At 41.3% G+C, this 25,777-nt stretch overlaps 1 protein-coding gene across 4 annotated transcripts in view; it reads left to right on the top strand.

Moving 5' to 3' along the window:
* PDIK1L (PDLIM1 interacting kinase 1 like) overlaps positions 1-12,658 on the top strand; it is a 20,426-nt gene extending 7,768 nt beyond the window's left edge. For 3 of the 4 annotated variants that reach the window (XM_063453223.1, XM_063453221.1, XM_063453222.1), the window contains 2 exons: positions 7,305-7,600; positions 10,879-12,658. In XM_063453223.1, coding sequence (XP_063309293.1) covers positions 7,316-7,600; positions 10,879-11,613 — 1,020 coding nt within the window. In that variant the 5' untranslated portion in view covers positions 7,305-7,315 and the 3' untranslated portion in view covers positions 11,614-12,658. The remainder of the gene's footprint in view (positions 1-7,304; positions 7,601-10,878) is intronic. The other variant, XM_063453224.1, reaches the window with a different exon arrangement.
* Positions 12,659-25,777: the final 13,119 nt, after the last annotated feature.

Raw genomic sequence — 25,777 nt, forward strand, 5'->3', positions numbered from 1 at the left:
TTAACATAGGACCCATTATTTGTTTGCAGCTTCACAAGTCTTGTATCCATTGAATTTGTGAGTTTTTGGACCGTTTCTGCTTGAATTTGTTTGCAAGATGTCAGAATAGCCTCATAGATCTTTTGCTTGAGGATGCTCAAAGGTTCTCAATAGGATTGAGGTCTGGGGAGGATGGAGGCCACACCATGACTTTCTCTCCATTTATCTCCAAAGCAGCCATTGATGCAGAGGTATTCTTTGCAGAATGAGATGGTGCATTGTTATGCATGAAGAGGATTTTATTACAGAAAGCATAGTTCTTACTTCTGTACCAGGGAAGAAAGTGATCAGTCAGAAACTCCACATACTTTGTAGAGGTCATCTTTACACCTTCGGTTCCCTAAAGGGGCCAACCAGCTCCCTTCCCATGATTCCGGCCCAAAACATGACTCCACAACCGCCTTGCTCATGTCGCAGCCATGTTGGAACAGGGTGGCCGTCCACCAATCATCCACTACTCCATCCATCTGGACCATCAAGGGTTGCACGGCCCTCATCAGTGAACAGGACTATTTGAAAATTAGTCTTCATGTATTTTTCTGCCCAATGCAGCCGTTTCTACTTGTGAGCATTGGTTAGTGGTGGCCATATAGAAGGTTTATGCACAGTTGCAAGACTCTACACCTTGATGTTCGTGGGACTCCAGAGGCACCAGCATCTTCAAATATCTGTTTGCTGCTATGTAATGGTATTTTAGCAGCTGCGCTCTTGATCCGATGCATGGAGCTGGCAGAAATCTTCCTCAATGTGCCTTTATCTGCACAAACCCATCTGTGCTCTGAATCAGCCACTAATCTCTTAATAGTGCGATGATCACGCTTACGTTTTCGTGAAATATCTAATGTTTTCATACCTCGTCCAAGGCATTGAACTATTTCACTCTTTTCGGCAGCAGAGAGACCTTTTTCTTCCCCATATTGCATGAAAATGGTGCTCTGCCTAATAATGTGGAACACCCTCCTTTAGTAGTTTTTTCCTTAAATTAGGCTCACCTGGCAATCTAATTATCACAGGTGACCGAGATTGTTTTCAGTGATCAAAAGAGCCCTGAGACACAATGCCATCCATGAGTTAAACTGGAAAAACTAAATATTTAATCTTTGTGACACTTAAATAGAATTTGCATAATAATTTGGAACAGGGTGTATTAAAATTATTAATAAATGTCAATTTATGTAGCTCCCTTGGTAAGGCTCAGTCATCTCTGAGGAATGTATTCAACCCTTAGGTTTTTGGAAGGGCTGGAAGAGTAAGGAACCGCTCTTCCAGTCGCTCCTTTCAACATAGACGGGTTCCAAGGAACACATTTCAGCCCACCAGGCCCTCATATGACACCCAACAAACAAATCCATTCTTCCCACTACGTGGCAGACCTTGGAGATCAAGAGGTCATCGGAGAATGTCTCGCTTCAGATCTTCATCCGGTAAGTACGACTATTTCCCCTTTCTTCCTTAGAAGTGCTAGGGGGCAGACTCACTTTTGGAGTCAGATTAAAAACAACAAAATAGATTTTATATCCAGTTCAAAGAAAAATACCTTTCCCGATAACATTTTTGATCCAAGACCAAGCCCTGGTCCATCAAGAAATATTACATTTATGCTAAAAAAAAAAAAAAAAATGCCATCATGCAGGTGCCCATGAGCAGTCCAGGCTTCATAAGCAATTCATTCTTGGTAAAAATAAAAAAAAAAAGAGAGATTCTGGTCACAGACCAGTCATAAATTTAAAATTATTTAAAAATGTTGTCAGATAACCACCATTTCAATGGAGGGAATTTATTATCTCAAAAAACTATTGATAACTCAACGACTGGTTGATCAAAATAGATTTGATGGATGCGTACCTATTCACCATTCATGTCAGAATTATTTACAATTCATATGGGAAGGGAAGAAAAGGAAATTCAACTCATTGCCATTTGGATTATCCTCTGCACCTTTGGTGTTTAACCAAATTGCTCAAACAAGTAGTATCCCTGCTTCAAAGCAGGGGAGTGAGAATGATAATCTATCTAGACGACATCTTGATTATGTCACAGAGTGTGCAAACTCTTCACCTACATTCTCAATGGACATTGAATCTGTTAACAAGCCTTGGCTTTGTAATAAATTACGAAAAATCGATTTTGACTTCCTCTCAGGAGAGAGAATTTTTGGGATTTCTAGTGAATTCCAATTTAGCCACTCTGTCTTCCATCGCAGAAATTGAAAACTATTCGGAAAGAGATCTGGTCAGTTCTGCACAAGGAATTCATTTCTATCAAATCTCTGGCAAGGATTTGTAGAACCCCCCCCCCCCCCCCTTCATTATCGGGCTCTTCAAATATTAAAAAGGGAGCATCTACGCAATGGTCTCCTTTATTCAGACGAGATCTCTTTGACTCCAGAGACAAGAACAGAACTATTCTGGACGTTAGATCACGTTCAAATTTGGAACGGAAAAGCCATTTTCACTTAATTCCCAGATCTGATTATAGAAGTCGAGTAGACTGGGGATGTAGTTCCACAAGAGGCAAATGGTCTCTAGAAGAGACGAGTATGCATATAGACTGCATGGAAGTCATGGCAGGATTGTTCGCTCTACGCAGCTTTGCGAAACAAAAATCTCACTGTTTTATTCCTCTCAAGATGGACAACATATCAGCAGTCCAATACGTATATCGCTTAGGAGGTACAAAATCCAAGCAACTGGCAGACATTGCCAAAGATTTTTGCCACTTTTGCTTCGATCGAAACATAGTTTTACAAGCAAAATATCTTCCTGGCCTTTCCAATACAGTAGCAGATTGGAATTCCCGTTTCTTAGTGGATTACAGTGATTGGATGTTGGATCCCAACGACTACATTCCCTGTGTGTTCCGTTTTTCAATACGACCTCTTTGCATCACGACGATCATTGCCAATTAGAAACATTTCTGGATCCAGAGGCTGCAAATCAGGATGCATTCCTCCAGTGCTAGAAAGACTAAGCCAATTATGCAATTTCCTCATTTGTGATGATATCCCAGATACTTCTGAAAGCATGGTCTCAGAAATCAACCCTAGTGGTAATAACCCCTATCTGGCCATCACAACCATAGTTCCCTCAGCTTTTCAGCATGCTAATAGACTACCCACGACTCATACAAATGCGTCCGGATGCTCTTTGCGATCCGCAGGGAAATCTTCACCCTCTAGTACTATTAGGCCAACTACCTTTAATAGCCTCTCTCATCTCGGGTCATTCGAATGGGCACCAGGTACCCGTGTAAATTACATATCAGCCTGGAAGATTTGGCTTAATTGTCGCATGGAACGTGCTGTGGATCCTGTACATTCAGATTTAGCAAACATTCAAAAAATTGTCAGCCTCGTTTGACTCAGGCAAGGCTTATTAATGTCTATCGATCCGCAATCTAAGCAAATCACTATTTAATTTTTCCCTATGGGCAAATATCGCTTAGTCTGCAGACTTATGAAGGGTATCAGATTTAAGCGTCCTCCATGCCTCAAATATCATTCTACTTGGGATGTTACTCTGGTAGTTGGTTAATAGAATTGTGAGGTGACAATGACTCATCCCTAAAATTGCTTTTGTTTAAGATTACCCCATTTCATTTAAAAGAGTTTGACGTTAAGGCTTTAGACTTAAATAATAGACAATATGCTTCTGATGGTGTTAATTTTTCTATTGTTAGACGTACCAAACTAATCTCTGCTCTGTGTTCTATCCTCCTTTTCTGACCATCCTCTTCTATGTGTTGTCGATTGTCTTCAAATATAAATATTAAAACCTCATCTGTAAGTAATTCTAATTTCTCTCAATTGCGAATCTCTTTTCGTAAACCTTTTCTGCCTGTCTCCTCTACATCTTTAGCCAGATGGGTAAGACAAACTATGTCTATGGCAGGTATTGATATTTCAGTGTCTGGAGCTCACTCTTAAAGAAGAGCTATGACTACTAAAGTGTTTCAAGCAGGAGGCTCTTTATCAGACCTGTTAAAAACTGCAGATTGATCTTCAGAATCTACATTTAAACAGTTTTATTTTAGACCTAGCATGCATGTTTCAAGAATAATGTTGTAATAGCTTAACAATGTATTTGATATATATTTCTATGATCATTCAGCTTTTAACATTTTATTTAATAAAAAAAATTTAACATTTAATTAATTTAAGATTTTCCTAGTATTGACATCAGAAAATATAGATTTTTTTTTTTTTTTTTTTTAAAGGACCACTCTAGGCACCCAGACCACTTCAGCTTAATGAAGTGGTCTGGGTGCCAGGTCCAGCTAGGGTTAACCCATTTTTTTTTTATAAACATAGCAGTTTCAGAGAAACTGCTATGTTTATAAATTGGTTAAGCCTTCCCCCAAATCCTATAGTGGCTGTCTCACTGACAGCCGCTAGAGGCGCTTGCGTGATTCTCACTGTGAAAATCACAGTGAGAGCACGCAAGCGTCCATAGGAAAGCATTGTAAATGCTTTCCTATGCGACCGGCTGAATGCGCGCACAGCTCTTGCCGCGCGTGCGCATTCAGCCGACAGGGCGGAACGGAGGAGGATCGGAGGCAGAGATCTCCCCGCCCAGCGCTGGAAAAAGGTAAGTTTTACCCCTTTTTCCCTTTCCAGAGCCGGGCGGGAGGGGGACCCTGAGGGTGGGGGCACCCTCAGGGCACTATAGTGCCAGGAAAACGTGTGTTTTCCTGGCAATATAGTGGTCCTTTAACCCCTTAAGGACTGGACTTTTTTTGCAATGTTGTACATTTGCGACCAGGCATCTTTTTACACTTTTGTGGTGTTTGTGTTTAGCTGTAATTTTCCGCTCTCTCATTTACTGTTCCTATACAAATTATATATTGTTTTTTTCAGGACAAAAGGGGCTTTCTTTACATACCATTATTTATATAATCTCATGTAATTTAATTTTTAAAAAATGAAAAAATATGATGAAAAATTGAAAAAAATACATGTTTTTTTGACTTTTATGTGAAAAATCTTTTATTCATCTACAAAAGCGAATGGGGGAAAAAAACTGCTAAATAGATTCAAAATTTTGTCCTGAGTTTAAAAATACCCAGTGTTTACATGCTTTTTACTATTTTTTTGCATGTTATAGGGCTATAAGTACAAGTAGGATATTGCGGTTTCAAAACATACATTTTTAAAATGTATCAATAGTGACATTGTAACACTATTATCTGTCATAAATTGCTAAATAACACCCCACATGTACATATTTTTTTTAAAGTAGACAACCCAGGGTATTCAATATGGGGCATGTCCAGACTTTTTTAGTAGCCACTTAGTCGCAAACACTGGCCAAAGTTAGCGTTCATATTTGTTTGTGTGTGAAAAAAGTAAAAAACTAAATTGAACGCTAATTTTGGCCAGTGTTTGTGACTAAGTGGTTACTAAAAAAGACTGGACATACCCCATTTGCAATACCTTGGGTTGTCTTTTTTCGCAAATGGTATGCCATCATGGGGGTAATTCTCATTCCTGGGCTACCATACGCTCTCAAAGGCAACGTAACCAACCTGGCCATTTTCAATGTAAAAATATTTGACCCTGTAACTTTCAAAAACGCTATAAAACCTGTACATGGGGGGTACTGTTATACTCAAGAGACTTTGCTGAACACAAATATTAGTGTTTCAAAACTGGAAAATGTATCACAACAATTATATCATCAGTAAACGTGCTGTTTATGTGTGAAAAATGCAAAAAAAAGTCACTTTCACTGACAATATCATCGCTGTGATATGTTTTACTGTTTTGAATCACTAATATTTGTGTTCAGCAAAGTCTCCAGAGTAAAACACCCATGTACGGTGTCGTAGAACGTTACAGGGTAAAATACAGTGCTAGCAAATTAAATTCTCTGGACTTTCGGCCTGGGTTGGCAGGCAGGTCCCTTAAATTGCAATCAATAAAATAACTTAATTATGTAAAAATATTACATAAATACGCACGTAGAATTTAAATATATGTGCATATTTATATATTTGAAGTCTACGTGTATATTTATATAATTATTTATGTAATTTTGTATATGGACATATGAATAGTTCGTATTCTTTTTATTTATTTATATATACATAGCTATATATACAATTTCATTCTAAGTGTATTTTGATATATATATATATATATATATATATATATATATTATCAAAATACAGTTAGAATAACATTTCGTATAGATATATATTTTTTTTAATTTTTATTATTATTTTTAATTTTTTAAATTTAATTTAAATTATTTATTATTCGTATTTTATAATAATATATATATATACAATATATATATAGTTATTATATTTATTATATATATATATACGTGTGTAAATTAATTATAAGTGTATTTTTATATTAATATATGTACATATTAATATAATAATACACTTAGCATGACATTATATATATATATGATATATAGACACATATTATATAGGTATAATGTATGTCTATATATCATATATATATATACACACATATATAATAATATTTTTTTTGTTATTAACTATAACTTTATTTTTTTTTTTTATTTTACAGTTGCAGGGAGACTGCCTGTCAGCACAGACGGTCCCCCTGCAGGCAGACACTAGGACACCTATTGTGACCATGTGGTCGCCCTGTTGGGCGATCACATGGCCCCAGGGGTCCTAAACCGCCATGGGGAGTCTGTCTGGGCTGCAGGCAGTCTCCCCACACCGGGAACGACGGCGATCGGGTAAGTACATTTTAAATTTAGGACGGTTCAGGACCGTCGTCGGTCGGCAAGGGAAAAATGCCGATGACGGTCCTGAACCGTCTTGCGTCCTGAAGGGGTTAAAGACAAGAGGCGAGTAGTTTCCCTCCCATTAACCCACCCCGTTCTTTGTTTCAGCTTTAATCCTGTTTGGAGTTTTGTCTTTCTTATCCTTGGAGTTTACTAGATATTATTTCTAGATTCTCAGCTTGAAAGAAGAATAATATTGGGGATAATTCACTATTATAGACTATGCCAGAGGCTGATTGGCTACCGAGTGTTCCATTTAGGTTACTCTGTTTTTTTTTGTCTCTTATTCACTTTATTAAAAAAAATGTTTTTGCTGCTGGAGTTAAGTAAAGAAAGTCCATGCATAATATTCACCTCCTGTCTTAAATAAAATCTATATTTTCTGACGTCAAGATTAGGAAAATCTTAAATTGCTTGTTGATATTTTTTCCATTTGTGTTTATTAACAAAACAAGCATTTATGCATAAATCTTATTCTAGTCTTATATTTGTCCACAGTGAACCTGAAGATGGTCAGCAGCCAGCCCAAGTATGACTTGATCCGGGAGGTGGGCCGTGGCAGTTACGGGGTGGTATATGAGGCTCTGGTACGCAGGACCTTTCAAAGAGTGGCAGTGAAGAAAATACGTTGTCAGGCGCCAGAGAATGTGGAACTGGCATTGCGTGAATTTTGGGCTTTAAGTAGTATTCAAAGCCAGCATCCAAATGTGATCCATCTAGAGGAATGCGTGCTGCAAAGGGATGGCACAGTTCAACGAATGTTACATGGGTCCAGTTCAGCACTTTACCTGCCGGTGAGGCAACGGGGACAATTGAAAGGGGAAAACCTGTAGAGCATCTTCAGCAGACACAGATCTAGGGCTGCTTAAAGCGGCACTGTCATGGCAATTTTTTATTTATTTTTTTATATCCCCTTTCCCGATTGCACTACATCTAATTGTCACCCCCAAATGCCCCTTAGCCCTATATTACCTATTTTCTCATCTTTATTTCGTGCTCGGACCTAGGTCCCTTTGTGTGGGTAGATGAAACCCCTGTGGGATACGTCATCTGCCCACACTAGATAGCGCTGTGAAATTCCCATGCATGCCCAGTTAAACACTTGAGGATTCGAATGGGAATTCCATCCATTCTTCAGAAAGACGAATAAATGAATAGAAATTTCAAACTAATGAACGAAGACCTCTTTGTTCGTTTGGTTTATTATAAGGAGGGAGCACAGCTCCCTCCTTGTAATAATGTAAAAAAATATAAGCCACTTACTAAGCCCCCATGTCCTCCCTCACTCTATGGAGTCAATATGACCCCCATAATAGCATTAAAATCTCCCGAATGCCCCTACTTGCTATGCCACGAGAATGGGGCATGTCATCACTGTTTAAAAAAAAAAAAAAAAAAGCCCCCGCCCCCCCCCCCTAACAAATGGCCACATGGTGGGGCATCTATTAACTAGTATGTGCCCCCGTGCCCTGCGAGTTAGGGCTATGCAACTAAATGAGTCATAAATAAAAATGGGGGGTGGACCTATTGTCCTCTCCCCCGGCCCCCACTCATGAGCTGTGGGTGGGGGCCCTAAATGAAAATGGGGGGTAGACTTATTGTCCTCCACCCCGGCCCCCACCCATGAGTGGCAGGTGTGGGCTTTAAATAACAATGGGAGGACCTATTGTCCTCCCCAATGTATAGTTGGAGGTCCACTAGTCGCCCCCCCAACCAAAATATAAAATGAAATACCTAAAAATAAAAAACTAAGCATTTGCTGTCTTTTTTTTCTAAAACCTTTATTTTCTCTGCCACAAAAAAAGGCCAAATAAAAATTCATAATACCCCTTGAACTTTGAAAATAAAATAAAAAACCTGAGCGCAAAAAAAATCCATCTTCACCCAGCAAGGGCACCGCTCAGACTGAGCTCCGCAGGGCGGGGAAAGGCTTATAAAGCCTAACCACCCCCTGCAATTTGACTTTGAGCACTCTGGTTGATTCCAAGGCAACCAATCAGAGTGCTCTCACAGGTAAATGAAGAGACTGACGGGTAAGTGTCTACATTTACCTGTCACAGCACTCTGGTTGGCTTGGAATCCAACCAATCAGAGTGCTCTGAGTAATTTTACACCGCATGGGAAAGATCTTTTGAATTTTCCCACGCTGTGTAATTTGACTCTTAACAACACTCTGGTTGCTTTCAATCAACCAATCTGAGTATTATGAGTCAAATTACACACCGTGGGAAAATTTCATTCAGGTCCTCCCCTCCCCCCGATTCAGGGCCTCCACCCGCCGCTCGTGGAGGCCGGGTGGGGGACACACACGCTAGTTTTCCCTTCAGCTTAATAGCCCTCACTCACGGCTCGGGAGGGGGAAACTAGGGATTTTTTTTTTATATATGTTTTTTACAACAGTGAGCAGAATTTACTAATACTAAGTAATCTTTACTTAGTTAATTTGGCTGAAAGACCAATTAAGGTCTTTCAGCCTTTTGGTAGATAGGTCCCTAATACCGTGGGAATTAAGAGTTATCTACTAAGCGGCTGCAAGATGCAGCCACGGATCGGAATTTAATTCGTTCGAATGAAATCCCGATCCGAACAAAGTCCCGAACTGCGTCCTAACACGAATGGAGAAACTGTTCGCGTTCTGTTGGAACGAAATTCGGTAGTTCCGTTGGCGTTCTGTCTAAAATGACAGGACGTTCGATAATAGTGAAAAGAGGCATCGCAAGATCAGAGGTAAGGTGAGAATTGTGGGAAATTTCTCTGATCACAGGAAAGGAAGCACACTTTGCTCCTCCGCTGGTCATAGCTGGTCAGGCTTAGGAAACCTACATAAGACAAAATAGTCCCTGGTTTGTCTTATGTTTTAAAGAAAACTAGAGCAGACAGGGAGAGAAGAGGAATCGATTCGGGAAAGGTAAGTTCGGTATGACAGTGCCGCTTTAAGGAAAGTTATATGGAGCCACAATAGTAGTCTAAAAATAAATGTTTTTGGTGAGCTATTATCAAAGATGTGTTGTAAATTCTAAATTGTTTTGTACAGATATGTTCTGTCAGATAATTTTATCTCAATTGTTTTTTTGGTTTTTTTTTATGATAGTTTTTACATTTTTGTATCTATGATAACCTTCTTTATAAAGTGTGACACAACGTTCGTTTACAGTGTCAGGTTTTGCTTTGTTTACCTGTTGAAATTTTTTTTTCTGCTACACCAATATACATTGTAAAAGCAACGTTGGTTTTGTTGTATTTTTATGCACTTTAGCAAACTTAAACCAAAATATATGCATCCATGTTGTGCATGGGTTTTTTGTTATGAAACGGCAGTGAAGGACAGTCAGGGAAGATAGGAAGTGTAATGTATTATCAGAAAAGCTTTTTTTTTTTTTTTTAATGAAGCTAAATGCAGTGATGCTTTATTTTAGCAGAGTTGCACAACCTGTGAGCGCTGAATGACATCTGTTCCTTTAAAAAGTACTGCATATTTGAACTAGACAACTATTCTTAAAGGACCACTATAGGCACTGCTATGTTTACATAAGGGTTAATCCAGCCTCTAGTGGCTGTCTCATTGACAGCCGCTAGAGGCGCTTCTCAATGTGATTTTTCACAGTAAGAAGACACCAGCGTCCATAGGAAAGCATTGAGAATGCTTTCCTATGGACTGACTGAATGCGCCCGTGGCTCTTGCCGGCAATGCGCATTCGACGGAGGAGGGAGGAGAGTCCCCAGCGCCGAGGGAGCCCAGCGCTGGAGAATGGTAAGCCTTTAACCCCTTCCTCCCCCTAGAGCCCGGCGGGAGGGGGCCATGAGGGTGGGGGGGGACCTATTAACACTATAGTGCCAGGAAAACAAGTTTGTTTTCCTGGCACTAAAGTGGTCCTTTAAGTTCAGTTTAAGCAAAAAGCAAAAGAATGTTGCTAAACCTTATATGTGCTGATTTGTTGACCCCTGGATTATTTTCCTACATTAGCACATATAATCCTCTCGTCTGTTGAACTAATTGTGTGAGGGCCGGGGTTAGTAGTTTGCACTCACTCATCTTTACTCCTCAATTCTGTGTCTTCTTCTTCCCCTGAAGTTGGTAGAGACATCTCTAAAGGGTGAGATTGCCTTTGATCCACGCAGCACCTACTGTCTGTGGTTCGTGATGGATTTCTGTGATGGAGGAGACATGAATGAGTATATCCTGACCAGAAGGCCAAGCCGCCGCACCAACACCAGTTTCATGTTGCAGCTGAGCAGCGCACTTGCATTCCTGCACAAAAACCAGATCATTCACCGTGACCTCAAACCTGACAATATTCTTGTATGCAAGTCCCGTGATGGAATAGATGAACCTACTCTTAAAGTAGCTGACTTTGGTCTTAGTAAAGTATGTTCCAGCTCTGGTCTGAACCCAGAGGAGCCAGCAAGTGTCAACAAGAGCTTTTTGTCTACTGCCTGTGGCACGGATTTTTACATGGCTCCTGAGGTCTGGGAAGGGCACTACACTGCTAAAGCAGACATCTTTGCACTTGGCGTTATTTTGTGGGCTATGCTGGAGAGAGTTACAATTACAGACACTCACACTAAGAAAAGACTGTTGGGTGGTTATGTGCAACGTGGAACCCAGGTGGTGCCTGTAGGACAAGCTCTACTTGAAAACCCCAAAATGGAACTTCTTCTTCCCATCAAGAAAAAGTCCATGAATCGACGTATGAAGCAGTTGCTGCACCAGATGCTCTCTGTCAACCCCCAGGAACGTCCAGATGCATTCCAATTGGAACTGCGACTTATTCAGATTGCTTTCAGAGACTATACATGGGAAACGTGACATCCACCACATCACAGGGTGGGAGGATTGGGGGTCTTTGTGGCAGCTTGTAATGGAGAGTTGACTACTCTGTATTTTTAATCACATGACTAGCTCAATAGTTTGATAATGTCTCAAATTTGATATGCAGAAGAGCAAGACAACCATAGGTGGCCTCACCAACTTGCTACTTGATTATCTGTGTTTTATCACGTTCTTCACATTGTATCAATATATATTTTGGCTCTCTTACCTGTATAGGGGACTGTATTACTGCTTTTGATGTAAAACAAAAGGGCTTACATATCATTATTTCTGGTTGGACCATAGAAGTGTGAAATTCAGATAATAAGAATACGGTCTTATTGTAAATACCACAAGCCTGATTAAATGTAGGTAAATGGTAACTACCCTTCCTGGGTAATTTACAGAGTACATCGCAGTTAGAAAAGGGGATAAAGTTGCACATTCCAGTGGCAATTATATGCTCCCTCAGAATAGTTATATCAGCTACTGTGTGATGAGGTGAGTGCGTGTATAGATAACTGGCTATTTATTAATACTTAAGGGTAAGATGGTTTCTCCTTTCATATGCAGCAGGATGATTGCATTTTGCACTGGTGTGTTTCGCTTAAAGGTTGGACAACCTGTTTTGTATAGAAAATAGAATGTCGCTTTTTTTTAACAGAAGACTCGTGCTGCATAAGATTGTAAGTATCAGGATCTGGGCTGTGACATTAGTATGGAAAGAATAGTGTTTGGGTGAGTGGCTCTGTGTAAAGTTTGCATGAATATTTTTTTCCAGTCTGGGATAGTATTTTCTGTGCTGACGCATGAACTCTTATCAAGGACTTACCTCCAAGGTTTGTGGAAACTGTTAAATGACCACCTACGAGATATCTATGATCTAAAAATTAAGTTTGGTGGAATGCACTGCTAAACAGCACCACCTCATTAGAAGGGATAAAAACATGCCCTACACAAACCTCAGACCACCATTTAACATGAGACGCAATTTCACTTTATATGTAATTCACAAACATTTTTTTATTTTTTTTAAATATGCCTCCCCTCTCCCCCCCCCCCCCCCCCCCCCCCTTTCATATGAGTGTACAATCGCATATATCATTGACAAACAAGTCAGGGCAAAAGGTTCATAACAATCTTAAAATGTAATTTATTGTGAAATGTCAAATGTTAATAAATTTGTGAAAAATGCTTTTTGTGTCTGCGCATTTTATATCGTGCTTATGAACTTTTTAATTAGGTGTTTTTAATTGTCATCATTAAAAGTGTAGTATGTTGCATATTCTTCCTGCAGACCAATTTATGTTGCATTTTTTTTCTGTCATCTGTTTAATGCATTTAGTACTGATCCTGCTATGCTTGTTGCTGAATGTTTTTCTTTACTAATGCTAAATCATTTTCTTTGGCATGTTTGTGTTCATTTTCTCTCTCTCTCTTTCTCACATTCTAAGTCTGTATTTGAAGCACATGCACAGACTGATCTTTTGGCATTTAACTTCACTTTTAAATTTATCTACTTACTCATTGTAAACAAAATTTTAAAAGTTGCGCCTTTTTAAGCATAGCTGCACAGACTTCTATTTAGATAAAGTCTAACATTAGGTATGTATAATAGCCAATGTCCTTATCTTATTTTGCAGCTGTTATTCCTCCAAATGTATATCTTGCTGTGGTTTCACAAACCCTTTAATTCTCATTTGAAATGCTAAAATAACATATATAACAGTAATTAATGTGTGGTTATTATTAGCATTGAGATTCATTCATAAAGGGATACTTTAACCAAAGCAGAAGATGTTATAGTACAAGGACTCTATGTTCAGTGTTTCTTCTTGGAAAATACCTCCACCTTCAGCAGCTGTAGATTTTGTGCAACTTTGTTTGCTATCAGCTTGCAATGCCTTTACACTCAGGGGCACTACACTGTAAGCACTCCTGCTAATATAGGTCGCCTGTGCTGTTTGTGTGGCTAACATGTACACATCTTAATCCTCTCCCGGTACCTGCTTGGTGACAACCACTAAGAAGCATTGGACTGGTTGTTAAGCTGAAAGCTAGAATATCAAATGCTTCTCTATGGAAAGATTATGATTGGACACTGCTTAGCACAAACCAGAGTTTGTTTTTCAGTCAAGGGTAGGTTCACCATCTCCTGCTAACACATGAGAAACAGGAAAGTCTTCTTTTAATTTTTTTTGTTTGTGTTTTTGTTAATGTTATTCATATGCATAAAAATACATTTATTAGCCAAAAGTGTTCATTTAAACTAAAGTCACACCCTTGTTGTTAGACACATCAGTTTGGACTTTGAAAGTAAAGTTAGATTTCCTGTATTTATAAAATGCCAACATATTCAGCAGTATTTTTCAGGAGGAATGCCAATAGTAAGATTCTTTAAAGGAACACTATAGGGTCAGAAATACCAACATGTATTCATGACACTATACTGTTAAATACACTATTTAGATTGTCGGTCCTCCTTAACCTCTTAACTCATTAAGGACGGAGTCAATTGTACATGTTCTAAACTAAACGTACACAAAACCTTGAATTTCCGCTATATGTCTGTTCAACCATAACTCACTGCTTTCATATTAAGTGCACCCACATTTATTATATAGCATTCTGTTCAGGAGAAACAGGGTGTTCATTTCACATCAAATATTCATATATGAAACCTAATTTAATATGAATAAAATGTAAAAATTAAATGTTATTTTTCAAGTTCTGCGTGGCATTGTAACTGTTAATGTCATAATACTGTTAGTTTATACTGCAATAACTTACACATTTGTATTCCACGATGTCTCACAAGTACCCACCATATACAGGTTTTACGGAGTTCTAGAGAGTTAGAGGGTCAAATATAGGGCTTTCCCCTTTTTCATTTTTATACATTGAAATTTGATTGGTTTTCCGGGCCTATGCTGCCTTTGGAACTGTATGGCAGTCCAGGAATGAAAATTAACCGCAGCATGGCATACAAATTGCAAAAGTAGACAACCCAGAGTATTTTAAATGGGGTATGTTCAGTCTTTTGTAGTAGCCACTTGGTCACAAACCCTGGCCAGTTAGTGGCTCATATTTATTTTTTTGCATTTTTCACACAAAGATTGTACTTTCATTGACGAAAGATCCCAAGAGGCTCATTACAATGAATAATCGCCAAAGTAAAAAGTGTGTTGTGGTAAGGGCTTTACAGTGCTGCCCGGAATTAGTGTGTGTAGCGCGACCTGGGTATCCTGGCTGGTTATCCCCTTCGGTTAGAATAGGTCAGACCCATTTCCCCAGTAACAGGACGGGACACAGTTCCAGGATATGTTTGACAATGTTTATTGGGCACACAGCTTTTTATGCACAGACCCCCGCAGAGGGGGTGGGGGTCTGTGCATAACACACACACACACACCCCCAGGAACATTCATGAGTACACTTCACATACAGGGGGGTGAACATTGGGGCTTGACGCCCCTGGAAGGGGAGGGGGTACAGGGTTACATTCTATGTAGGGGGATAGCCCTGGGTCCCAAATGGACCCCTGCAAAACGTGGGGTGAAAGGATGTACAGAGCGTCGGAAGTCTGGGGCTCAAGGCTCTGTACATCCCCGGAATCGGTTCCATGATGTTGCTTCTCGCCTAAACCAAGCAACGACCAATCAGCCGAACTGGCGCGAACCAAATCGCGAAAATCCGCTTTTGGGAAAGGAAGGAGTTTTGCCGCCCATTCCGAAGAGAGGGCGCGAAACCCGATGTCGCCAGTCAGCTGAAAGGCTCAAAACTTATTCCCGCCAATGAGCACCCAGGGACGAGAGGGCCCAGTTTGATTGGGCGCTCCCTCTCCCATTGGTCGGCATGGACTTCCATGTGGAAGGTCAAAAAGCTGTAGTTCAGGATTTGCAAGCAAAATCATAGAAAAGAGGGGACTGGGCCTGTTGGAATTGAGCCAGTTCTGGGTGGCCCTCGTGATGCGGCATGCCCACTCTGCATGGGAGTCGTCCTCCCCTTTCTTGGTTTCCCTGAACTTTCGCCGATATTGCTCGGGGGTGAAAGCATACCTGGCCAGGAGGATATGCTTGTTGGAGGGGTAGTTCTGGATCTGGTATTCTGGTATAGCCCGTTAGGCTTCCGCTGCCTTCCCCACCCTAATTTGCTAGCCAGGGTGGTGACCCAGTCGGTGAGGTTGACTGCTTGTAATAGGCACTGGCGCTCAAAATCTTGTAGACAGTCCTCGATGCCTTCTTCTGCTTCCTTAAAGTCTTTGAAGGCATTGTACGGTAACTTGCGGGCCGGAGGGCGATTGTGCTACCCAGCGCCTTTACTTCCATACTTCCCCCATCTGGGCTGGTGGGGGTCACCCTACTCCTCTTGGCCAGGAAATAGGCTTGCACCCCCGAAAGGGTCCTGCTGATGATCTCCTCTGAGGGTGGCTTTCTGTAATATGCCAGGCGCCATTCCACCTCCTTGTGTAATTCCTCCTCTTCTCCTGCCCCTGGCTGCGGGCTAGTTGCCTCACTGCACGCCTGCTCATCCTCCATGAGCGCAGACATGGGATTCTGCCGCTTGCCACCAGTTGTAGCGGGACCTGGGTAACCTGGCTGGTTATCCCCTTCGGTTAGAGTAGGTCAGACCCATTTCCCCAGTAACAGGACGGGACACAGTACCAGGATACAACGTTTGACAATGTTTATTGGGCACACAGCTTTTTATGCACAGACCCCTCGCAGGGGGTCTCCATCAAGCACACAGACACCCATACAGGAGGGGGCTGGGGAACTGATAACCATCTCCTGCTCTGGGAGATTACTAACAGGACACAGGGACACGCATGAATACACTTCACATACAGGGGCTTGGAGCCCCTGGACGGGGAGGGGGTACAGGGTTACATTTTATATGGGGGGGAGGTAGCCCTGGGACCCCTGCAAAAAGTGGGGAGATCGACTGTACAGAGCCAGAGATATCAGCGTCAAAAGTCTGGGGCTCAAGGCTCTGTACATCCCCGGAATCAGTTCCATGGTGTTGCTTGGTTTAGTCCGGTGAGTTCAAATTTCAAGCAACGACCAATCAGCCGAACTGGTGCGAACCAAATCGCGACAATTAGCATTAGGAAGGAGTTTCGTCGCCCAATCCTAAGAGAGGGCGCGAAACACGGCTGCACCAAACCGTGCTTGAGGAGGATAAGGGCCTTGCGCGCCAAATCAGATGGAAGGGTGTGAAACCCTGTTTGAATGAGCGCTCATACTTGGATTGGTCGCTCGCTCCATGCGGCGACCAATCCGCGTTTTGTCCACGCCAGCCAACCAGGAGATTGGCGCGAACCCAGTTTGAATGGGCGCTCCCTCTCCCATTGGTCGGCATGGACTTCCATGCGGAAGGTCAAAAATGTGTAGTGCGGAATTTGCAGGCAAAATTATAGAAAAAGGAATAGAAAAGAGGGGGAACACACATTCTAATAGGCACATGCACACGCAAAAGAAACAAGGCAATTCACAGTTTAGACAATCCCGCCACAGTGTGATCTATGTCCGTGGCTCAGAAATATAGACTTCAAAATGAGAACTCTAAGGAAATTGTAGTTGTTGGTTCAAATTGGGACATTATGTATATATTGCTGTACACCTTAGTTTGCTAAACAGTTGGTGAGTGCGTAGTCTATAATAGAGATTACACTGTAAACTTGGTGTTGCAATACTTTTGAACAGAATATTAGAACTCATCCTTAAAGGGATTCTCCAGTGCCTGGAAAACAGATTAGTTTTCCTAGCACTGCATGACCCTGTAGTGCGCCTCTCCCTCCCATCCCCCATCCCAAGTTGCTGAAGGGGTTAAAACCCCATTTAGTGACTTACCGGAGTCCAGCGCCGATGATCCTCGCCTACTCTCCCTGACGGCGCTGACATCAGCGAGGAATACCTAATGCGCATATGCGACAATGGCTGCGCACGCGCATTAGACCTCCGCATAGGAAAGCATTATTCAATGATTTCCTATGGGGATTTTGGCGACACTGGAGGTCCTCACATAGCGTGAGGACGTCCAGCGATGCTTAAAACACTTTTCGTGTTCTAAAACTGCAATAATTACACGTGCAGGGTTAAGGGTAGTATCCCTTTAATAACACACGAGAAGGATTTGGGAATTGTTATAGACAACAAATTGGGCAGCAATATACAATGTCAATCTGCAGTTGCTAAAGCCAGTAAGGTTTTGTCATGTATAAATAGGGGCATAAATTCTCAGGATGAAAATATAATTTTGCCTCTTTGTAAATCGCTGGGAAGACCACACCTTGAATATGCTGTGCAAATTTTGGGCACCAGTTCTAAAAAAGGATATCATGGCACTATAAAAAGTGCAGAGACGAGCTACAAAATTGATCAAAGGAATGGGGCATTTTAGTTCTAAAGAAAGGTTTAAAAAAATTTAATCTTTTGAGTTTGGAAAAACGGCACCTCAGAGGGGATATGATAACATTATACAAATATATTCGGGGCAAGTACAAACCATTATCTGGAAATCTGTTCATAAACAGAGTTATGCATAGGACACAAGATCACGCATTTAGGCTGGAAGAAAGGAGATTTAATCTAAGGCAAAGAAAAGGTTTTTTTGTTTCGTTTTTTACAGTAAGAACTATAAGGATGTGGAATTCTCTGCCTGAAGAGGTGGTTTTATCAGAGTCAATACAGATGTTTAAAAAGAAATTGGATAAATACTTGCAAAAACATAACATACAGGGATTTAATTTCTAATTAGTGGGATAACAGCTGCTTGATCCAAGGAGATATCTGACTGCCATTTTGGGGTCAAGAAGGAATTTTTTCCTTTTTTTTGTGTGTTGCAAAATTGAAAGCACTTAAGACTGGGTTTTTTGCCTTCTTTTGGATCAACAGCAAAAACATGTGAGGAAGGCTGAACTTGATGGACGCAAGTCTCATTTCAGCTATGTAACTATTACTATGACAGTGAGTATCTAAGAATGGTAAATAGACATTGTATTATGCACCATAAGTGGGAAACGGGCAGTAGTGTACAGACAGTTTTTTTTTCTCAAAAAATAAATCTGTGTTTACACTGCTAACGCTGCAGGGAGAGGTCATATTTCCCACAACCACTACATTAGGCTGTAGTGGTAATGGTGACTCTAGTGTCCCTTTAAATTGTTATTAAATTATTTTATTTGCACACAGCATTCTTTTTTCAATGTGGGCTAATGAAGTATAAGCGAACACTCCAAGGATCATAAATACTACATACCGCTGTGGTGATTATTATACCAGGAGTACCATAGCACCATTGTTTAAATGCTCAAACTATACATCGGCGGCTTGATAACTCACATGGGGTCCATTGGGCGCTTGCCTTGGCCTCTTCAACTGTTAGCTCCTCTGAGCATGGCCATTCAGTGCAGGGCCGGCTCATTGGCTGAGTGCGTCAACTGAGTGCAGCCCTGCATTGGCCAGACTTGGCTTATTTCTAAAACGTCTATCTAAAAAGGAGGCTGTAGTGGGCATTTAGCAGATCTCAGGTAAATTGTCAAGCCTGGCACCAAAGCCAGTACAGTAAGCGTTAGTATTTATGGCGCTTGGAGTGTTCCTTAGGACCAAATTTTTGTTCAGTGTCTCTCCCACAGTGCATCAGGAACCTGTATTCGTTTATTTGGGAGGTTATACAGTCAAATGAGAGACATACAAACTTGAAAATTCATATGTGCAATTGTAAAAGAACATTTTGGGGGGCAAAATAGCAAATTGCTTTCACCATGATAAACCATATGCAATAGAAGACAGTTTGAGATATTTTAACATGATTCATGACCAACTTCTACCAAATTTAGCTATATTATCTGTGACTGTGAATACATTTGTTGCATTTCCCAAAACAGCATTTTTCAGTTTATGCCAGTCCCCCTGTAGCGCTACTTACCCTCTCCAGGGGCCAGGCAAGGTCCTCTTTCCCCGCCGCACACGGTCCTGCAACTGCACGAGCCGTGTGCGGCTCGTCAGACGTGGAGGCGTGAACTGACCGCGAGAAGCGGCCACATGACTCGCCTGGCACTGGGAGCTCGCTGCGCGTAGCGGGCGCACTTTTAAAGGGACAGTGGGAGCAAAAAATAAAAAAGGTCTCCCATTGGCCGATGTCATTCCACATTCCCCACACACTCACGTTTAAACTAATAGGTATTTATACTCACCTTTCCCTTAGCTCCCTGCCCTATCGTGGTTTATGATTCATAGTTACATAGCTGAAAAGAGACTTGCGTCCATCAAGTTCAGCCTTCTTCACATATGCTTTTGCTGTTGATCCAAAAGAAGGCAAAAAACCCAGTCTGAAGCGCTTCCAATTTTGCAACAAACTAGGAAAAAAATCCTTCTTGACCCCAAAATAGCAGTCAGATGTCTCCTTGGATCAAGCAGCTGTTACCCCACTAATTAGAAATTATATCCCTGTATGTTATGTTTTTGCAAGTATTTATCCAATTGCAGTTTAAACATCTGTAATGACTCTGACAAAACCACCTCTTCAGGCAAAGAATTCCATATCCTTATTGCTCTTACTGTATAAAAACCTTTTCTTTGCCTTAGATGAAATCTCCTTTCTTCCAGCCTAAATGTGTGACCTTGTGTCCTATGTATAGCCCTGTTTATTAATAGATTCCCAGATAATGGTTTGTACTGGCCCCGAATATATTTGTATAATGTTATCATATCCAGGGCCGGATTAACATAGGGGCTGATGGAGCTGCAGCTCCAGGCCCAGGCCCATGGAATAGGCCCATTTAAAAAAAAAAAAAAAAAAAATGTTTTTTTTTTTTTACTTTTTTTTTTTTTTTACACACTACTCTTCGGTTTGCCTCCTTGCTGGTATTTTAATGGCACAGCCGGTATTTGAGGCTGCCTGGCACAGCCGGTATTGCAGTAATAACGGCAATACAAATGCAGGTAATTTTCTTTGTATAAACAGACATTAATCTGCAATACCAGCACCGGCCAGTAGGGGTCACTGGGGTCACTGTGTGTGGAGAGAGGCAGGGATAGGAAGTTTCAGCATATACCTGCTTCTCTCTACTACTCACTACTCACTGCTCCGTGGGGGAGCAGCTACACAGCACAGAGAGTCCAGACAGCAGTTCTACAGCTCAGGTAAGTGAGGGATAGGGTGAAAGGCTGCAGGAAGACATGGGGACACTGAGACACTAGAGGACACATGGGGACACACACTAGGGGACACTGGGAGACCTGGGGACACTGAGATACTTGGGGACACTGGAAAACATGGTGACACTGAGACACTAGGGGGCACTGTGAGACATGGGGACGCTGAGACACATGGGGACAGTGTGAGACATAGGGACATTGGGAGAAGCTGAGACATTGGGACACGGAGATTCTAGGGACACAGTGTCCCCATGTCCCCCAGCCAGTGTCCCCACGGCTCTCAGTTTCCCCTAGTCTCCCAGTGTCTGTGTCCCCATATCTCTGTGTCCCTATTGACTCAGAGTCCCTATGTCTCCCATTGTCCCCATGTCTCCCAGCCAGTGTCCTCAGTGTCCCCATGTCTCCCAGTGTCCACAAGTCTCCCAGTGTCTGTGTCCCCATGTCTCTCAGTGTCCACATGTCTTCCAGTGTCCCCATGTCTCCCATGTCTATGTCCACAAGTGTCCGCATGTCTCCTAGTGTCCCCAAGTGTCTGTCTCCCAGCCAGTGTCCATAGTGTCTCAGTATACCCTAGTCTCCAAGTGTCCCCTAGTCTCCCACTGTCTGTGTTCCCATGTCTCTCAGTGTCCCTAGTGTCTTAATTCCCCCAAATGTTTGTGTCCCCATGTCTCTGTGTCCCCATGTCTCTGTCCCCATGTCTGTATTCACATGTGCCCCATGTGTCCCCAGGTCTCTGTGACCCCAGGTGACTGTGTCCCCATGTCTCACTGTGTTCCCTAGTATCCTAGTGACACACTGAGACATGGGGACAACGGGAGAAATGGGGACACAGACACTGGTGTCACAAGTGTCCGCATGTCTCCTAGTGTCCCCAAGTGTCTGTCTCCCAGCCAGTGTCCATAGTGTCTCAGTATACCCTAGTCTCCAAGTGTCCCCTAGTCTCCCACTGTCTGTGTTCCCATGTCTCTCAGAGTCCCTAGTGTCTTAATTCCCCCAAATGTTTGTGTCCCCATGTCTCTGTGTCCCCATGTCTCTGTCCCCATGTCTGTATTCACATGTGCCCCATGTGTCCCCAGGTCTCTGTGTCCCCATGTCTCACTGTGTTCCCTAGTATCCTAGTGACACACTGAGACATGGGGACAACGGAAGAAATGGGGACATAGACACTGGGAGACTAGGGGACTGGGCTACATGGGGACACTGACACTGTGATACATAGGGACACTGAGACACTGGGTGACTTACGAGACTGGGAGACAGGGAGACACTGGGAGCAATTCCTCTATACAGCAGAATCAAACTGTGAGTAGTTTGTTGGTGATTTTACAGAATTTTCTCTTATTTCACTCCTTGTGATTTACATCATGTGATGTCACGCATAACTAATTAATTATACAAATTATTAAGGCTGGTATTTTTTTTCCAAGAAAGGTGGAAACCCTAACTACTCTTCACATACTCTTGCTTAAAGGAACACTATAGGGTCAGGAACACAATCATGTATTTCTGACCCTATAATGTAAAAAACACCATCTAACCCCCCTGGCCCCTTCTTGCCTCCTTAAATATAGTAAAATCTTACTTGTATTCTGTAGTCTGCAGCTGCTGGCTCTGCCTCTGAACTGACTCTGTCTGCTGACATCATCAGAAGTGGTGGTCTGAGCAAATTGCAATGCTTCCCTGTAGGATTGGCTGAGACTGTCAACTAGGCAGATCAGGGGCAGAGCCAGCACAAGTCAAACATAGCCCTGGCCAATCAGCATCTCCTCATAAAGATAAATTGAATCAATGCATTTCTATGAGGAAAGTTCAGTGTCTGCATGCAGAGGGTGGAGACACTGAATGGCAGTGCTGCACATTAGGCAGTACTGCCCCAGGAAGCACCTCTAGCCGCCATCTAAGGAGTGGCCAGTGGAGTTATTTTCTCTGAAAAGACATTGTTTACTGCAAAAAGCCTAAAGGGAATGATTCTACTTACCAGAACAAATACAATAATCTGTAGTTGTTCTGGTGAATATAGTGTCCCTTTAAGTTTGTTAAAGAGGGATGTATGGCAACAAAACTTGTGTGGACTGACTGACAATAAAATTAGGTAATTAGGTAATGCAGACTTTGGTTTCTCTAACACTGTGACATGTCCTCTTTCTTCTACACTCACTATATACACCTTTACTCTGTCCCAGACTATATACCAGGAACGTCTGCCTGCTAGTAAGATGATAAGGAGACAAGTGGACATGTGAGTGCTAGGGGACAGTCCTTAGAAAGCGTGGGGTAGGCGCATCATTTGATGCATTTATGTCAAGCTCTGGGTGCTGCCTGCATAGTATGCCCTTAGTTGGACAGCATTCATGCCAGGCTGGCCTTCCAATTCTTTGGACAGACATGCCCCCTTTTTGGGCATGTTCACCCCGTTTGGCAGGTCTGGTCACGTGATTTGCGTCAGTGGCACACCCTTTTACCCTTCCCTTTGACTTCCTGCTTCACTGGACACTGCTGTTAGGGGTTCTGCATTTACTTGAAAATGAAAGCATAAATTAGAGAAAAATTAGCATAGAGTATGTGTTTTCATATAGCTGCATCTTTTGAGTTTCCCTCCAACGCCATCTCCATCAGATACATGACGCTTGTGAGGTATGTTTTAGTGTTTTTGGTCGATAAGATTCTGCAATTAGGCCCATCATAATTGTCAGCTCCAGGCCCTCTGGGCTCTTAATCTGGCCCTGATCATATCCCCTCTCAGATGCCGTTTTTCCAAACTAAAGAGATTTACATTTTTTAACCTTTCTTCATAACTAAAATGCTCCATTCATTTTATCAATTTTGTAGCTTGTCTATGCACTTTTTCTAGTGTCATGATATCTTTCTTTAGAACAGGTGCCCAAAATTGCACAGCATATTCAGGGTGTGGTCTTACCAGCGATTTATAAAGAGGCAAAATTATATTTTCATCTCGAGAATTTATGCCCCTATTTATACATGACAAAACTTTACTGGCCTTAGCAACGGCAGATTGACATTGCATATTGCTACCTTATTTATTAGAAGAAAAAAGTGAGGAGTAGGTTAGCGCTAATAATATACAAAGGAGGCAGCAACCTTACAGAGGGTCACCCTCTAACCCTCTGGTATAAGGATGTACAGGAAAAGGGAGAAAAAGGCTGCGCCAAAAGAGACCTAAAAATACAATAAAATAAGTCCCAATAAAAATATAAAAATAAATATAAAAATAAAAGAAGGATAAATGTCAATGTTGCACTGGTAGGATGTTCTCTCTTCTTATGATGCTTTAGATCCTCCCGTGATATGTAAAATATAAAAGGGAAAAGGACCAATGGTGCAGGTTGTGGGGTACGTGGCAGATGAAGAATAAAAATGTAATGAACTCACATTTGCATGAGCTATGACCAGCTCAGGGGGAATAGGCGTTCTGCAGTATAATCCCTGCTCGTAGGATATCACGAAATTCTGATCCACTTTGGGTCTGGTGCTGTTCAATTCTCAGGAGAAGGGAGAAAAATATATAGACAACAGATAGTGCTCTCCGAAGATAAGATGTGGTATATATACAAAACAAAATAAATATACTCACAGTATAAAGTGCAGATGACACTGCACTTGAGATATTGCGTGGGCGGTATAATCCCCACCTTAGGATATATAAAATGCCAGGAAAAGATAATATAAAATTGGAGTGATAAAAATATATAATAAAAGTATGAATGGCACAGAGATAAAGCCAAACGTAATTTATTATTAAAAGTATATAATAAAATCCATTAACGCGTTTCACCACTAAGGTTTTATCAAAATGGAATAACATTAAAACCTGGCAAGAATAAAATATATATAGGTGCACTGTTACTTTAAAAACGGCGCCAAACATAGCATCAATTAACATAAGCCAATCACAGTTAGGCATAATACATATGAAAGATAAAACTTATAATACTGTTAGGAATAGGTATATTCTAAAAGTCTGGTGTGTACCAGACATAATAGGCAAAAGAAAAATGGAAAACGAAGCTATATAGCTTGAATAATATTAGATTGTTTTTATACACTAGCGCGTCACGTGACCCGCGCGGGGTTGTGGGAAATGTAGTGCGCGGGCCACGTGATCGCACTAGTCCACATCCAATGAGCATCCTGGGCGGTGCTTGCGCGCGTCACATGGTCCGCATCACACAAGATCAGTGTGACACAGGAGTCCTGTGATCGGCGCTCAGGAGCTTGGGAGATGTAGTCAGAAAAGCCGAAATGGGTTTTAAATAAAAATAGCTAGCATAGGCATATATAATATCAGCAAAAGAATTAGTATGCATGTTAAAGTGCTGGATAGCAATAAGTAGCCATATATAAAGTTAGTAAGAGAATAACATATAGAAATTAACTTGTTATTGGCAGGCATAAACAGTATATATAGTGATAATCATATTAATGTTAGATATGTATACTATAGCAGCATGGATAGTATTCATCACATTAGTGCAAAGTGAACTAGCAGCATAATATTCTATTTTAAGAAATAAGATAGATATAAAATGTCTTAAAGGGCAACACTTGCTTATATAAAACCATATGTAAAAACATATATATATACAGACAAGTATAAGGGTATCAAGATAAAAAATAAAATAAAAAATATCACAATAAAGATAAAATATCTTTCTGCTTGGTGGTCATATTGGGGGTATCCTAGAACATAATGCCGTAGGTGACAACTATGCATAGGATAACCCCCAAATGACCACAATAGGAGAATTAAACCACATATTAATTAGAAGTTGATAAAAATTATAAAAAATTAAATAAATCAAAGTCTGCATTTAAACCTTTGGGGGCTAAGGTCTGTAGGTTGAATACCCATTCCATCTCGTTTCTGCCTAAGATATTTTTAAGATTTCCCCCTCTCCAGGGAACTTTGCATTTTTTTATACCTATGCAATTAAGAAGTTTAGGGTCCCGATTATGTTTTTCAAAATGTTTTGATACGGAAT

The sequence above is a fragment of the Pelobates fuscus genome, chromosome 1, assembly GCF_036172605.1.
Source record: "Pelobates fuscus isolate aPelFus1 chromosome 1, aPelFus1.pri, whole genome shotgun sequence".
NCBI lineage: Eukaryota > Metazoa > Chordata > Amphibia > Anura > Pelobatidae > Pelobates > Pelobates fuscus.